Here is a 15,430-nt window from a genome sequence, read left to right as displayed (position 1 = left end):
CTTACAGATGGACCAAGGAAAATACCATTTTCCATTTATGAGAAACAAATTGCTTTCCCCTGCCATCTTTGCTTTCTGTACAAGGTAGCATGAACCACGCATGTTCAACACTGACGGCACCACGCATTAAAGTGAAAGACATTTCTGAATTCAAATGTGGAAAATTAGAGGACTGAACCACAACATTCCAGTTTAGGGGCTGCACCATATAGATATGGCCTCTACAGTGTTCAGCTGCCTATCTGTCCTCCCCTAAGGAAGAACTTAAATTTTATTCCAGCTATAAAAACCAGACTCTCACATTCAAAATAACAATGAAACTAATGGAATCAAATTTTATTTTGCAGCACGAGTAAACTTTAAACGCTTGACTTGGACAGCACTGACACATCTTGAAATGTTTATTCAAATTCTATTCCTTGTTAGTTTTTTTCAGACCATGTGATAAACATAGAGAGTTTTTTATATGGAAAAAGACATGCTATGCATCCTGGAGGATTTAGCAATTTATTGCTGGGAGCTTACTATAGCTGCTTTACCACGGTTCGAAAATAAATACATTATAATGTAGCTACTGTCTCTGAAACAAACTTACAGCTAGATATTGTGGTGTGAGTCCTCCAAGACCTGTGAGGTTTCCCCAAGTGGCAGTATTGAGCTGTTGCATCTGCTGTGCCAACTGCTGCTGCAAACGCCGCTGCTCCTTGTCCTTTTGGGTATCGGCAAACTTCACCACGATTGGCGAAGAGCAGCCCTGTGGTTAGACAGATCAGGAAAGACAGAAGCGTTAAATCCCATCGAGTCACCCTCACGCTGTGAGCTCAGCCATGTCCCATAGGGCCACCGGCAATGGCACGACCTGATCGCTCATCCTCTCTTTGTGACTGGCATATGTAGGACTGCCAGGACTAAGATTTTCAGCTTCTTAGGAAAAGAGGCTACGGAGAAATTATTGATTCCCCAGTTCTTTTTATAAAGCACCTTTCCTCAGGCTCTCTTTTCCTTCCAGCTATCAAAACTGCTGCCAGAGAGAGCGAAGTGTACCAGTCCTCTTTAATTAAGCTTCACAGCTGATGAGATGGATGTGATGCTTTGTCTGCAGTCTGTTTTCAAGGCATCGCCAAAGGGAGAGGTGTCCAACCTCCCTGCTGCCAGGGACCACACAGCCAACGCCGCCCTGCCACCACGGTCTGGCTGTGTGGTCTCGCTCGGTGCAGCTGGCTTGTGTACCCTACGTAAATAGACTGCGAGCAACCGATCTACTGCAGCGCCCATCATCAGCGGGTCACCGGTCCTTTTCATATCAAGGACCCCCAGTCTCAAGTGAGCACAAAGGGTGATGCTGCTAGGACAATTCACCCACCTGTGGTCCGCTCCCAGGCACGCTTTGTATCAAGCACCCTTGAGATGTGAACAAAGGGCAGGATGCAGACCAAAAGTGACTAGTTCTGGTGATAGCAGCCCATTCCTGATTGCCACCATTTCTTCTATTGCTTCTATGAGCCTCTTGTTACATGATATGGGAGGGCTGTAGGAGACCTTAGGAAACAGGGAGGCTGTAAGAAAGAACTAGAGATCTGGTCTGCAACCTACTCCTCACCCATGTCTGAGGGACCCTTGAGAAGAAGTAGGAGGTCATGAACCAGATGGACTTTTGAGGTAAGCTGGATGTTTCCCTTGGACTTCAGGTTGAGTATTCTTGGGCAAAGTCACTGAGAGAATGAGACATGAATATGAAAGATGCCTCTGTTGCTCTCGTTCTACTTTTTTCCCTTGCTAACATATAAAAATATGTTTTCATATTTTAACCTTTCGAGTCTTCATTTTTTTCAAACCAAGGAAGCAAACTATATAATGCAATGATTCAGTTCCTCAAATTAATTCAAGCATTTTGTGAGTCACAGAAACTGTCAATCCATTTCATACTGTTTTCCAACTTCACAGGATCCAAGGAATAACTTCCCTCCACCCGCCAGGCTTTGTTATACTAATTTCTTGTCTAACTTCAATCTGAACACAATGGTAGGAGTGAAAGGTGACTCAAGTCCAAAAACCACAGCAGCACTTCAGCCAAAGTGTGTAGCGTGGGATGGGGAGTGGGGTTACACTTAACCTAACACTTCCCATGGCTGCTCTCACAACACCGTGAACGTCTTCAGAAAGGTTCCTGCCCTCTATTATTTACAAAAAGCAGCCGCATATCTTTTCTCTGAAGAACTTCACACCAGGAGAAATGATAAGAATATTCACAATCAACATATGAAATGATGAAATAAACCACAATAATAATATCTCTTGTGTGAAGATCTCACATCAACACTGTTCCTTTAGAATTATCTTAGAAAATCATCACTTGTGATTTATTATTCCACCTCCAACTCCCTTCCTGTGCGTTTCATTGTAAAAATGTCTTTCGATGTCTCAGTGAGGAAGGAGATATGTACCACTCCAGCAATCAAATAAAGACTATGAAGGAGTCAGCTTGTTACACAATTACCTCTCTGTAGTGATTTTTGTACTAATATTAAAAACAAGACCCTTTAAATAAAAAAGAGAGAAGAAGGAGCTGGGGGGTGGATGGTGTGAGCGAGTTTTTTCTGGTTTCGCTGATAAAAAAAAAGCAAGCTATTTCTATTTAACGTAAGGTTTGGTAGCAGTGGGCTAAGAATAACCAGAACTTACTGCCTTCTACCTAGATGTACAGGAGAACCAAGTCTGTTTCCAAAGAAATAGAAATTAATTTCAAAGGAAGAAATATTATATGGCTATTTCAGTTCTCAGTTCAACAGCTCAGCACTCAACACTACAGCTGACATCAAATTTATGAATGCTTAAATGTCAGTAAATTGTATAAAAACAATATCTCTACAATTTATGAATCTATAATTCATTTTTTCACTGTCTGCTCTATATTTCAGCACTTCATCATTTTCAAGAGAGCAAACATTCTGAAGACTGAAATTATATGTAGCAAGTGGCTCTATATGAGAAAAGGATTGTTATTGTTGCATCAAATTTACTCCATGATAACAAATTAGTGTCTTCTACTGGTGCTGCATTTGAATGCCTTAAACAAACAAACAAAAAACTCCACAGAAATGAGACAGAAGAGCAAAAACCTAGAGCAGAAATTATGTTTTTAAAATCAGTTGATTTAACCAGGTCAGAAAGTCAGGTGGAAAGAGCAGTAAGAGAATTCATTATTCTATGAGGCGTGTTCATTTGGACATTAACATCCCCATTGTTCTTTCTTAGCCCACTTTGAAAATTCATCTTGGTCAATGGTGTGTGCCAAAGAACTGAAAATAAAAAAATCAGGAAAAAAAATCTGCAGTAATTGGGTTGAAAAGTAATTGTGTCCTACATATTGTCCCCCCCAGCTCACTTCTGTTTGCAAAAAAACGTGAAAAGAAAGTGTCCAAGGACCAGTGTTTCAGGCTGAGTCGAGATTTAACACTAGCTAACCCAAGTTAACTTTTTACTAGAAGACTATTGGCAAAAGTAAGCTAAAGTTTTGCTTAAAGAATGATTTGTGGTTTATGCTTTTCCATTATCTATCTTGTGAAGAAGCTCCCAGCATATACACAGGGTGCAGCTCCCTTCCTCATTCAACGGCTTGGTATCTCCACCCCATTTAGTGCCATTTTCTTCCCAACAGCTGTTGCTGCCTTCATATTTTCCTTTGTGCTGTCAAGACAGTAGGTACAGACTCCGTTGAGTCTGACCACTGAGGTCAGACTCCTCCTGAGCACCACCGAGGAGCTGGAAAGTGTACTGCATCTCTCCAAGAAGGGACTCTCAGCCTAAGCTTAACTGGCACAAAGACCCAGATGTTCAAAGTGTAAAATATTTGGAATCGCCTTGCCAGTTTGGGGAGCTCATTGATGACGTCTCTAAAGGTGTTGAGAAGTATTTTGATCCAAGAGCAACTATTCTACAGAACTAATGTCAACAGGAGCATCACACCAAAACGCAGCCTCTTGGGGAGTACTGCGTACAACAGAAGAAGGGGAGAACTTGTCTGGGAGGTATTATCTCTTTAATTTTACCATCTTCTGAAGTAGAGCTGTGTAAAATTCATTTTGCTAGACAGAAAAATACATTAAAACACATGGAAAAATATAGGTAAAACACAGTATTACCAATAAACATTTCCGTTTTACTTGGAATCAAACCCAGAAAAACATATCGATCTGAATTAATGGAGCAGTGCATGGCAGACAAATTACAAGTATTATTTCAGAGACTCAAAGTGGCAGGTTTTTTCACAATATACTGTCAGACTGCACAAACTGTGTAACAGCAGCTTTCTAGTAAAGATCATTTCAATTATTCTCATCTCATTGGCAGATTCTCATCTAAAACTGTATACTCGGGGTCTAAAAATGCATTGCACTGAAAAGAAAACACATCAATTATAAAAGAAGCTCAACCAAATTTAAACGTGATGTTTGGAAAGACAATAGCTTTGCAATGCCGGTATCATTACTTGTAGTATACAGGAAACAGTGAGTGACATTTTCATGCACTGGCTTGATTTTTATCTTCTCCTTCTCTCTCCACCCTCCCACCCCTGGTCTCCCCCCTTGGCTCGTTACACAAAGCAGCTCAACGACATGACGCAATAATGATTGTTTAGCACCCAGCATGCTTTGGGAGACTAGAGCATTGCAAAGAAAAATCACTGAGGAAAAAAAAAAATAAAAAAAATCAAAAGGTCCTGGTGGAAAAATAAATTAAAAAAAGAAACAAGTGCACATAACATCAATGTCACCTCTGAGAAAAATCATCACTACACGAAGATACAGTATACATAATACAGTATAACATGCACTCTCCAATGATAAGCTAGAAGATCCAGAGTAAGTAAAGACTTCATACTTGTGCGGTTTTTTGTGCAAAATTCTGAAAGACCATGACAAAAATCACAGACTGAAAAAAGTTTTGAGATTGCCAGACAAGCCGTGGCATTCGATAACCACTCCAATGAACGGATCGTTAGCCTGCAGCTATATTCACATTTAGTGAACAGGTTTAAAGTTTTGTGTAGCTCATCGTGATAAAATACGAGGCCGTAGAGGCAGTTTGGGAGGAAATAAAGAGCGTTGCTTGCGAGGGGCCAGCCATGACGGTGCTCTGCAGGAAGTGCCACACTTCGATATGCTCTGTCATCATTAGCATTTTTATTGGCTACATGAAGAAGGAGAAGTTATATTAACTTCAAAAGAGATTCTATTTGCAGAAAAACATGTGCGCTAGTAACTCAGCGTGGCCAGGTTAAATCTCTTCGGCTTTTTCTCAGAGCAGTGCAAACCACAACACTTAAAAATCTATTTAAAAGAAATGAAGATTTTTCTTTGGGAGTATGTGTTAAAATTAAAGGTAATTTACTCATCAGATATACACTCTGAGTATGACTGAGGAGCGGTATTCATAGTATTTTTTCTGCTGAATGCCACTGAAAACAGGATCGGGAGCCGTGTTTGGATACCACACAGCAACCTTATCGTGCGCTTTCAGGTCATTAAGAAAAATAAACTTCACAAAGAGAGGTAGAGTGAGTCGGTAAAAAGTTTAAATCTGTGATTGTCATGTGTCTGATCTGGTCCAGGAGAGCATGGCTTTACCATTCGCAATCATTTGCACAAAGAAAACAAAGAAAGGGCAAATGATACAGTACTGTACCTCCATGGTCTGAGACTGGTGCATGGCTTTGATTGCATTCTGTGCCATTGCCCTTGTAGAAAATGTGACAAACGCACAGCCTGTGGGAACAAGGGGACAGGGAGCAGGAAAGACAAAAAACAACAAGACAAAAGGGTTGGACGCTTGTTAAACCAACACAGTCTACGAGAACGGCCACAAGACGACACTGTTCTCAGTAGTACATAAAAATAAACAACTTCTCTAGTTTATTTATTGACAGTGCTGACTTGCTAATCTGACCATAGATGAAAGAAAAAAAATTAGGTGGGGATGGGTGAAGAGAAAGGGTTTTTCCTTTAATTTGTGGTTGTATTTTTTTTTTAATTTGTTTTTAGCCACAGGGTTTGAAATAGGTAAGGCTTTTATGTAGAGTTTGGATTGCATAGTTTAGTCTATTCAGGCCATGCATTAACAGTTGCTTGCTATGGCTTTTGTGCAGGTGAATTGTGGAGAGTGAATAAGTGACTGGCATCACTGGAAGCTGAACTGGGAATTTAACAAAGGAGTCCATAATGTCATGTATTTCCGTGATGCACCGAGAACGACCACACAAGTAAGGATGAGAAAAACTCCACTCTGTAGCCTGTGACTAAGTGTGAAAAGACTCAGACAAAATTCAGTAATGTAGGTGGAATCTCAACATTGAAGAAAATAACATATTAAAAATAAAGATCTGTATGATTTTTGTTTCTCCAAGTCCTAAGTACAAGTATAATTCTTTGACCTTTGAAAGCTACCACCAACTTGAACAATTCCAAAGCTATGTGAATGAATAACTAAAAAAATCACTTTTCTCCCTCCTCAGCCTTTTAAATCATAATGAAAAGCCAGTAGGCTAATGCCTGGGCTATTTTTCCACCCTTTTACTATTGTCAGTCATACCTACACTGGGCATGGTACAGGTCAACTTTTTTAGTGCATGACTCATTGCCCTTTTGACTAATAAAAACATTGCCTTCTGAGATTTACATTTTATTCTTCATGCACCCTTGGGCATCTTAAAGAAAAAGACTGTGAAATTAATGCAGATTCAGGCTGATTTTGTAATAATACCATGGCACACTAAAAGCTTAGCTAAAGCAACACAGACTTATTTCACTTGTGATCTCTAATGACTTTAAAAGTGCATTGATTTTCAGCTCCCTTAGCCTTGCACAGTTTGAACTTAGGTTTCAGAGAATAATTTAGTGTTCCACTCAATTTCCTCAAAACATTATTATTATTACTACTTAAAAGATTTCCAAATGAAGCAAATCTAAGCACTGAGAGGCTAAAGCATATTGTCATTTTAGAGCTAATGCATGAAAGCTACATTCTGGCATCAAAAATACAATATTGTTGCCCCTGTGGCCAATGGGCAAAATAAACCATTTTGCAATCCAACAAGCAACAGATTGTTTGGTTTATGCAAATCAATTTGAGGCATAAAATACCTTTTCTTTTTTTGCTCCATGTGTACCTGGTGAGATTATCAAGTCAAGACTGTATTCACATTTTAATCAAACAACAGTAAGAGGAAGCAATGCCTGATCATTACCCAAAAGCACTACATCTAGTCATGAAAATAAAGTCAATGCATTTTTGCATCATGCGGTATTTTTTTTTTTTCTCTTTAACGTAAAGGCCCGTGATACAAGAGAATCTAAGCTGGCTTATGTACCTCTGACTGATAAGCAAGCATCATAAAATCAGAAGTCAGAATTCTTTTACGCGAACTTCACGGCATATTTCTCAGGTAACATAACAGCTGATGATGTCTTACTGCTGTTAAGCCACACTACGCGCTGCTATACTATTCTTATTCAGCAACAAATTTCTGTCAAAGAAAACGATGTAAGTAACCAGCTTTCTTTATGGCAATCTAGACAAAATGTGCAGTAGAAGGGGTAAATAAACTACAATACCTCTGCTAGATTCCACATTGCTGCTGTGCACTAAAATTAGAGGCCCAAATTTACCATCAAAGTAATCTCTCTTAAAAACCATTTCTGTTATTATCATTAAAAGAGGAAATAACACCAAGGGTTTTCATTTCTCGTCTTGCAAATTCAATGGGGGATGAGCACAAATAGATATACTGGAGGGCAGGCAAGAAACCCCATACAGAGCCTTGAATAATATTGTTTATAATGGTCAAGAAACTGCTTCACTCACTTCTTCCACTCTCATTATCCGGGAGCGTGTATCATAGTGACAATTACTGAATGGAGGTTTAGAATGCATAAGAAGCATGTAAAATGTCAACAAAAATCAATAAGACACAGTTTATGCATTTATCACAATTTCTACCCAGCAGTACGGCTGTAAGTAACTTAGTGAGAGATGTTGCAATTAGCAGGTCTCAAAAGAAATGTGAATCAGCAGAGAAATAAAGCTGCGCTCCTCTCAAGATAAAGCAGACACTCTCTTCCCTCCCTTTAGCTTTTTCTCTTTTTAACCACAAAGCTCAGCTGTTGGGGACTTTCAGTGCCCAACGCTACCGCAAAACCTCCCTCCTCGTTCCTCAGCCCAAATCCATTTGCGTGGATCCCACTGGCTTTGTCGCGGAGTGAAAAGACCTTCGTAGCAGATCTCCGTAAAGTGCCACGTAGCGAGATACCAATTTAAAAGAAACTTGTTCTCCGGGCAAGGGGAATGCCTGATGAATGAGGTTATGCGGCTTGAATATGAGCATTCGGAAGCAGCATTCCACAGAGAAGATGGGACTGCATTTTAATTACGGTTTGCCAGCCAGAGGCTACAAGGTTAGGTCCCCTTGTTATCTCCAGTCGGCAGGCCATTTCCCACCGAAGGACAGTGGCCATTTGCACAGTAAATACCCAATTTGCCTCAATAACCAAGGTAAAAATTCAGTAGACAACCTTATTTCTAAATTATTTGATAACCTAGACCTTCAGTTGTTACCATCAAGCACCCCAATTAAATGCTAGCTAATTTAACCATCTTTCCAGACATTGCTGCATGTATTCAATTGAAGGGTTATTTTTTTCAGATACCAAACCTGGACACTCACACATAAAATCTGTATATTTATTATGGTTGCACATATATTTTATTATGTGTTGAACATGGGATCCTATATATTTTGTGTGAAGCATGGGATCCTTTCCTTCATGACCAGACTGCCACACCGGAGGGGAGCTAAGCCTGTATCATAGATTCAATCTACTTAACTCAATCACTGAACTTGCACGTATAATTTAGGTATTCAGAAAAGCTGTTCTGAGATGGTTGTATTCCCTACCGCAGTCGATGGCAGTGCCTTTCATTTTCTATACGGGGTACATATGCATTTTCGGAGGATGATTTTTTTGGGGGACTTAGAATTTGATCAGAGGTTGGTGTCTAGGCATACTGGATTTCACTTGTCTAAGCCAAATGAGCTCTGCCCGAACCATCCTGTCCTCTTAACGTAGGAGTTTCTGAGAGGTTGGGAAAAGCCTTTTCAGCATACTCTTACTATATCTCGTGGATATAGGTGGTCTTTTGGGAACATACTGTCAACTTTTAGGACCGTAAATCACAATTGTAAGAGGACAAGACTGATCAGATTTCATGCCTCGTGGTGCAAGAAAACAAGAAAGATTTCCACGGCCTCTTACCTTATCCTATGAAACACTGCATTGATTGCAGCGCCACGGGCTGAGGTCTTCAGGACCAACAGCTACAAGCAAACGATTTCTGTTCTGCCATACTGAGTCCCGATACTTGAATTACTCCCTACTTACTGGAGCTATGGAGCTCTCTGGGAGAGAAAGCATGGGGATGGGGATATTTCTATAGCTAATGCCTTGAAATTATTTTGTTTTATACCACCAGCTACCTAACCACAAAAAAAGCATGTATCCTTTTGTAAATACGGCCAACCTGCAAGTCACCTTGCAATTATTTATCACCTCTGGTTTCAAAATGTCAGGGATCACTAACAGAAACTAAAGCAAGGGGAGGAAGCAGGTCTAAGAGTTTTAGTCGCTTCTCCAAGACTGCCTTCTCACCCCCTACACCAGATAAATGATTGACTGGGGAAAGGCTGCTCCAAGTAATTTCCTCCTGCAGGCAGAATCGGAGGGAGGCATCCAACCCTGTCACAGAGGAGATTTTGGAGCACATTATCACATTTGCCATCTCGGCTGAGAGAACATCTAAACTCACAGGGTTGGGCCTTAGCCTCCTCCCACCCCAAACTGAAAAAGAATTTTGAAGAGGCTGCAAAATTAGAAAAGCTTCCTCCTCGACCCTTGCTGTCCCACACCTAGGGCTTGCTGCTCGAGCGACTGAATTACTTGAAATATTTAAAAAAAGCTCAGCACTGCCCCATCTCAGTTCCCGCTTCACTCGATCCTTCTCATCTCAGGCGTTCACAGACTGTTTTGAAACGTTCAGTCAGCAGTTCATGCACAGCCTAACATAACATCAATACTTGCGAGCTGCAGGTGAAGTAGAACGTTTTAAAGTATGGAGGCCTCAAGGTAAGGGGTCTGATTTCATACCTATACAAGAAACCTCCCACTACTGTGGTCTACCAGAGGTTTTAAAGCCCCCAAAACCTCAGTGAGGCCAAAGGAAGATACAAAACCCCTAGACATTTTTGGATCAGGCCTAGAGTTAAAAATGAAAGTTTAAAACCCACGGCTTTAAAGTTCTGGAGATTAAAGACTGGCAGATGTAATCAATTTTATAAAAAAAATATATAGTGACCCCTCTGACACAGAAGAAAGCTCAAGAGATTTTCAAAGTCATCCCAGCAATCGCAGTGCTATGTACGGTGGCTGTGCAGCTGGTGGTGTAACGGTTGCACTACAGCTTCCTAGTTCACTGTAAACAAGTTTTTTCTCCACTTTCTGTGAAGAAACAATAGTGAAAAGCTGCCAAAATATTCCTGCAAGAAGTATTTGGGATCCTCTGAGATGAAAGCCTCTATTTAAAGTAAAGATAAGGCTCAAATAAAAAGCTATGGAAATTGAAGCATGATAAAAATAAGCTCTAGTTGAGTTAAAATATTTCTAGCTGAGACTGCAAAGTAGACTTTCCCTTTTCTACACTGTGCTAATATAGCACGGTCTGAAGGAAGGACTAGCCTGGGAAACAGCCTTCTAATGAAGACATCACACAAAAATCTGTCTTAGAGGTTAGAATACAGTTCAGCTACAAATTAAGACATCAGATTGTTTACTGTACAGATATTTGGTCATTAAGTATTGCTTAAGACACACAATGGCAGGTCTTAGACCAGGTCCAACAACTCAGCCCAAAATAAAGTGTTGACAAAGTCACAGTGAAGCGCCTTAGTTTATGCGTATCAGGCATAAAGGTAACAAGGGCACATCCTGTAAACATGCCTCATCTCTTTGGCTTTACTGACTTCTCTTGACTATTGACCAGGTAACACATTCTAGATTTTAAATTTCCTGAAGTTGGTGGTTCCTTTGAAGTGTTTCTAACTGGACAGTCAATTAACCACCCAACCACCCTGCAAAATACAGACTTGAGTAACTGGAATTTACAGAAAACCAGAATCAAATGGGTACCAAAGACCACATTCTCTAACAGTGCCTCGATGACCCTCTTGTTGGAATAAAAACTCTTGTAAATTATTTCATTTTAGACCTCTCTCTGGAGAGGGTTTGCTGCGAAGATGCAGTAATGGAGATCTGAGAGGTAGAGTTACTGGCTAAAGGCCAGCAGACACACTGGCCACGTGGATGTGCTCGTTCCTTCCCAGCTTTGAAAGAGTTTCACCAGGGGAAAAACAGAAAATTAAATGTGCCATGATGATCAGAAAAAATTAAAATGTTACCGTATTACAGTGAAAGAGACAGGGCATGGAGGTGCTTCTGAAGAGCAACTACAATACAGCACTTCCACCATGCTCGTTTCCCACCACCGATACACAAGACAGAAGTTGGCCCCTAATCCAGGCTGCTCCCATGGCTGGCACCTCACATTACTTAAGCTCGTGAAGGAGCAGTAACTACCCGTATGGAAAAACAAACAGGCATAAAATCTCCTCACCTACCCTTCACTGCAATTAATTATGAGGCAAATACTAATTTTCTTTTACTAATTCATCAAGAAAACCTGTGAATCTGAAAGTTATGAATGGCTTTACATGAAATTAAATTGCCTGACCATGGTATAACTCGTTATGCCATTTCTAACCTGCTCTTCAAGCAAAGGAAAAAAAAAAATCCCCGTAATCAATGTCTGCAGAAATGTTCACTTGTCCCATGTGCCTGGTGATGTTTTGTTAAAAAATCATACAATTAGGAGCCTAAAAGATGTAGGAATATGCATTTGGAGATCTTCCACGATTTTCATGGCATATCCAACTGTCTGTACATGTTATTAGCAGGGTTTTTCAGTGCATGCTATTAACCCAGTTGACTTCTTTCTGGTATCGGTCATATAAATCTGCACTTAGCAATACAGCAGAATAATTTGCTGTGTGGTGCTCCTGTGATAAGGATAAGAGGATTTTTTTTATCATCATTACGGACGGTAATAATTCCTAGAGTGATACAGAGATATTGATCCACTGATCTAAAAAAAGCATTTTACAAAGGTAGAGGAGCATCATCCTTATTTTAAGGAATGGGGTAACGGAAGATGATGAGACCAACTCACGGTCAATACAGCACATCAGTGGCACAGCTACAAATCAAACGTGGGTATTTCTGGTTATTTTTGCACACTCCAGCTATCACTGCGTGTCTGTCTGTGTTGGCATCTGTGGTCATGTAGACATTACATAGCGCTAGGAGTCAGGAGGTCTGAAAGTTTCCTTAAGCCGTTTACAATAAGTGATCTAAAATCTTAATCATCTGAGGCAGTTCACTTCTGCTTTTTCATGATAATGAAGCTTAGCACATGATATCACAATCATGAATTTTTGTAAAGCATACTTAGCTCTTCAGAAAAAGTGCTGGATTAAACAACCCTGCAGGCTGAATCCTTCTCTTTGAATAATGAATATAGTACAGACAGTGGCAAGCTGCTTTAGATAGTCCCATGAACCCTGCTAAAGCGGAGGCCAGCCTCTACGTCTGTTGAGTCCCTGGTTTCTTTATCTCTACAGCCAACAGGGTATTTTTATTTTTTAATACTTTTCACAGCTAGGAATTACTCTCTGCCAGCCAACTAATTTCACAGGGACTATCCCAGAGCCTTCGGAAGGCAATGCCTTTTGGTTGCTGCCTATTTTTTGTAGGTGGCCAGAATATAACAAGTTACAGATTTAAACAACAATTATTTCTTAGATGCAGGAGCAAACAACAGTAGGGGAAAAAATGACTCAAGGAAAAAAAAAATAATCTCAGTTTCTTTAAAATATACTGCTCCACCACTGGAGCTTGGTATCATTATTTTAGTCTCGTTTTACAGATGAGTTTCAAACAGCTGACAATAGGAATTTGGAGTGGAAATGCTGATGGTCCATTATCAGTAGTGACAGCAATGGGTGCGACTTTATTAAAGTTCTGTCAACTCTTGGCTAGAAACTACAACAGAAACAACCAGTTCAATCTCTCTCCCTCTCTCTTTATCTTAGCACTTATATCACACTCATCACCAAGTGTCACATTTTCCCTTGATGCCACAGGATGGGATTTCTGCTTGCTACTGGAGCCATGTGGTACGCTACACCCCTACATCCTGCCTATCCGCGGGCTGACAGCAGACCGTTATCGTACTAGCGGGAAGGTTGCTGTCGTAACATAGACGTGGCCTAAAAGTCAGCTGAAAGCTTTTTACTCTTTATTAAGAAAAAAAAAAAGCAGTACAAACCAAGACTCTTCTACTGAGCAGTGTAACCTGGAGCTATTTCTTGCAACTATCAGCTGATAATAAAGATTATTTGCGTGAAACTTTTAACAAAGCTTGAAAATTGGCATAAATACCAATGAATATACTTTTCAAGCTCTTTTCTGCTGAGATGCCATCATGTGCACTTGTTATGCAATTGGAAAGAGATGCCAGAGTTTACCGAACCATATTTCCATCTCACTGCTGTGAGCACTATGAGCTCCCGAAGGATCTGGCATGGTGCGGACAGTGTTTTCCTAAGACAGCGACTGTTTTTCATTCACCACCCTGTGTCTGGGAGGGAAGCACATCCGGATGGGTGCAGGGAAAACAAATACTGTTTGTGGGAAAGGGAACTCGCCTCTTGGAAATAATAGCATGAATTAAAACTCGTTAAGTATTGGAACTTGTTAAAAAAATTTAACTGTATAAATTCTCCCTCTCGCTTTAGTGAAGCAACTTTTCACCCTGAGCTTTTTTAGCCAAGCTCCCTCCACTGCAAATCTCCCTTAGCACTTTTCATTTCGACTGCAATACCAACCATTTTCCCAACACTTTGCCTTCTCTCATGGCGTGGTGGTTTTGTGAAGCTGATAAACATCTGCCTGAAAACCTGGTTGGCACAGCAGAACTCATTTTCAAGTGTGAACATGGGTGTGTAGAAAGCAATTCAAGTTTAACAAGGCATGATGCATGAGGGCATGATAGAATATCAGTCGTGATTGTGACCGAAATAAACCCGAGTGGCAGAGAGGATACAGCTCAGCTCTGCTACGACTACTGGTGTGTGACCTACCTGGACTGAGATCTTCAGGCTCCAGCAGGAGAGAGCAGCACATTAACTCTACGGCTCTCCTGGCCAGCAGACGACACTGCTCTGCCTGATATGTTGGTGATATGGCTTAAAAATCTCAGCTTCTGATTACCGTGAGATTGCTATTTATGGCAGAACAAAACTACCTCACCACCCTTACGTACCCTGTTGGATTTCATAACTAGCTTTTCTATGCTCGTACTATGCCCAATGTCTGTTGAATAAAAGCAAGTACACAGTGGGATTTCTGTGGATCCCAGGAAAGATCCATTTCTTTGTTGGGTGATGCTGAGGAGTCAGTTAAATCTTTCTGGGGATCAAAACATCTGATGCCCAGACCCTGTTAGTTCAGCAGTTACTTGGCTCCTTTCCCACTTGTGTCTGTCCCTTCCCTGTGCTACTTAGAAAGTGAAATCAGTGACAATCAGAACTACTTGTTTTGCCTCGGTATCGGGTCTAGACAGATACTGACAGCACCTGACTCCACCAGTTAACATTCATTACTGACCTGCAGGAACCCACCTCAGAGCTTTCCCTTAGCCTACCCCAAGGCAAAAGCCACGATCTTGAGGCTCTCCTTGCCTGAAGGGACTGCTGCATCCCAGCCCCCAAAGTTTTGGGATTGCAGATTAAGCATGCATAGACGTAAGCGTGGAATTTTCTGGAGGCTCCCTATTTATTTTCAGAGTGTCTTTTCAACAAGTCCTTATTATTCAGAAGCAGTATACGAAGTGCTTTCAAGCAGCGCCATGACATAGGAATACCTGCAACTTCCCCTACTGAAATTTATAGGCATTTTAAAGAAGCTAGGCTGCACGCACACCGAAAAACCCCATGCACAAATTGTTGCACAAAATACTGCGGATCCTGTAGCCTGCTGAAAACAAGTTGATCCAAAAGTAAAGAAAGGTATCTATATTTGTACCTATATCTATACCAAAATGGCTACTATTCTTTTTTCTGTGCCTTTGGAAAATGTAATAAAATGCATAAACTGTGCTATGGTTTTGTTTGGTTTTTTTTCTATAGAAACAGAAAGGATGTTTTCACGGCTCCACACTTAAAATTACTTTACTCCCCGTGCCATGAAATGGCCATGGTTAGTACCAC

At 40.6% G+C, this 15,430-nt stretch overlaps 1 protein-coding gene across 15 annotated transcripts in view; it reads right to left on the bottom strand.

Annotated features, from left to right (window-relative positions):
• CELF2 (CUGBP Elav-like family member 2) overlaps positions 1–15,430 on the bottom strand; it is a 577,644-nt gene that overhangs the window by 59,120 nt on the left and 503,094 nt on the right. For 14 of the 15 annotated variants that reach the window (XM_054819652.1, XM_054819577.1, XM_054819567.1 and 11 more), the window contains 2 exons: positions 5,686–5,765; positions 596–754 (listed from right to left, as the gene is read on the bottom strand). In XM_054819652.1, coding sequence (XP_054675627.1) covers positions 596–754; positions 5,686–5,765 — 239 coding nt within the window. The remainder of the gene's footprint in view (positions 1–595; positions 755–5,685; positions 5,766–15,430) is intronic. The other variant, XM_054819661.1, reaches the window with a different exon arrangement.

This window comes from Grus americana, chromosome 1, assembly GCF_028858705.1.
Source record: "Grus americana isolate bGruAme1 chromosome 1, bGruAme1.mat, whole genome shotgun sequence".
NCBI lineage: Eukaryota > Metazoa > Chordata > Aves > Gruiformes > Gruidae > Grus > Grus americana.
Note: the sequence above shows the minus strand (reverse complement) of the source record. Positions and strands in the feature narration are given on the sequence as shown.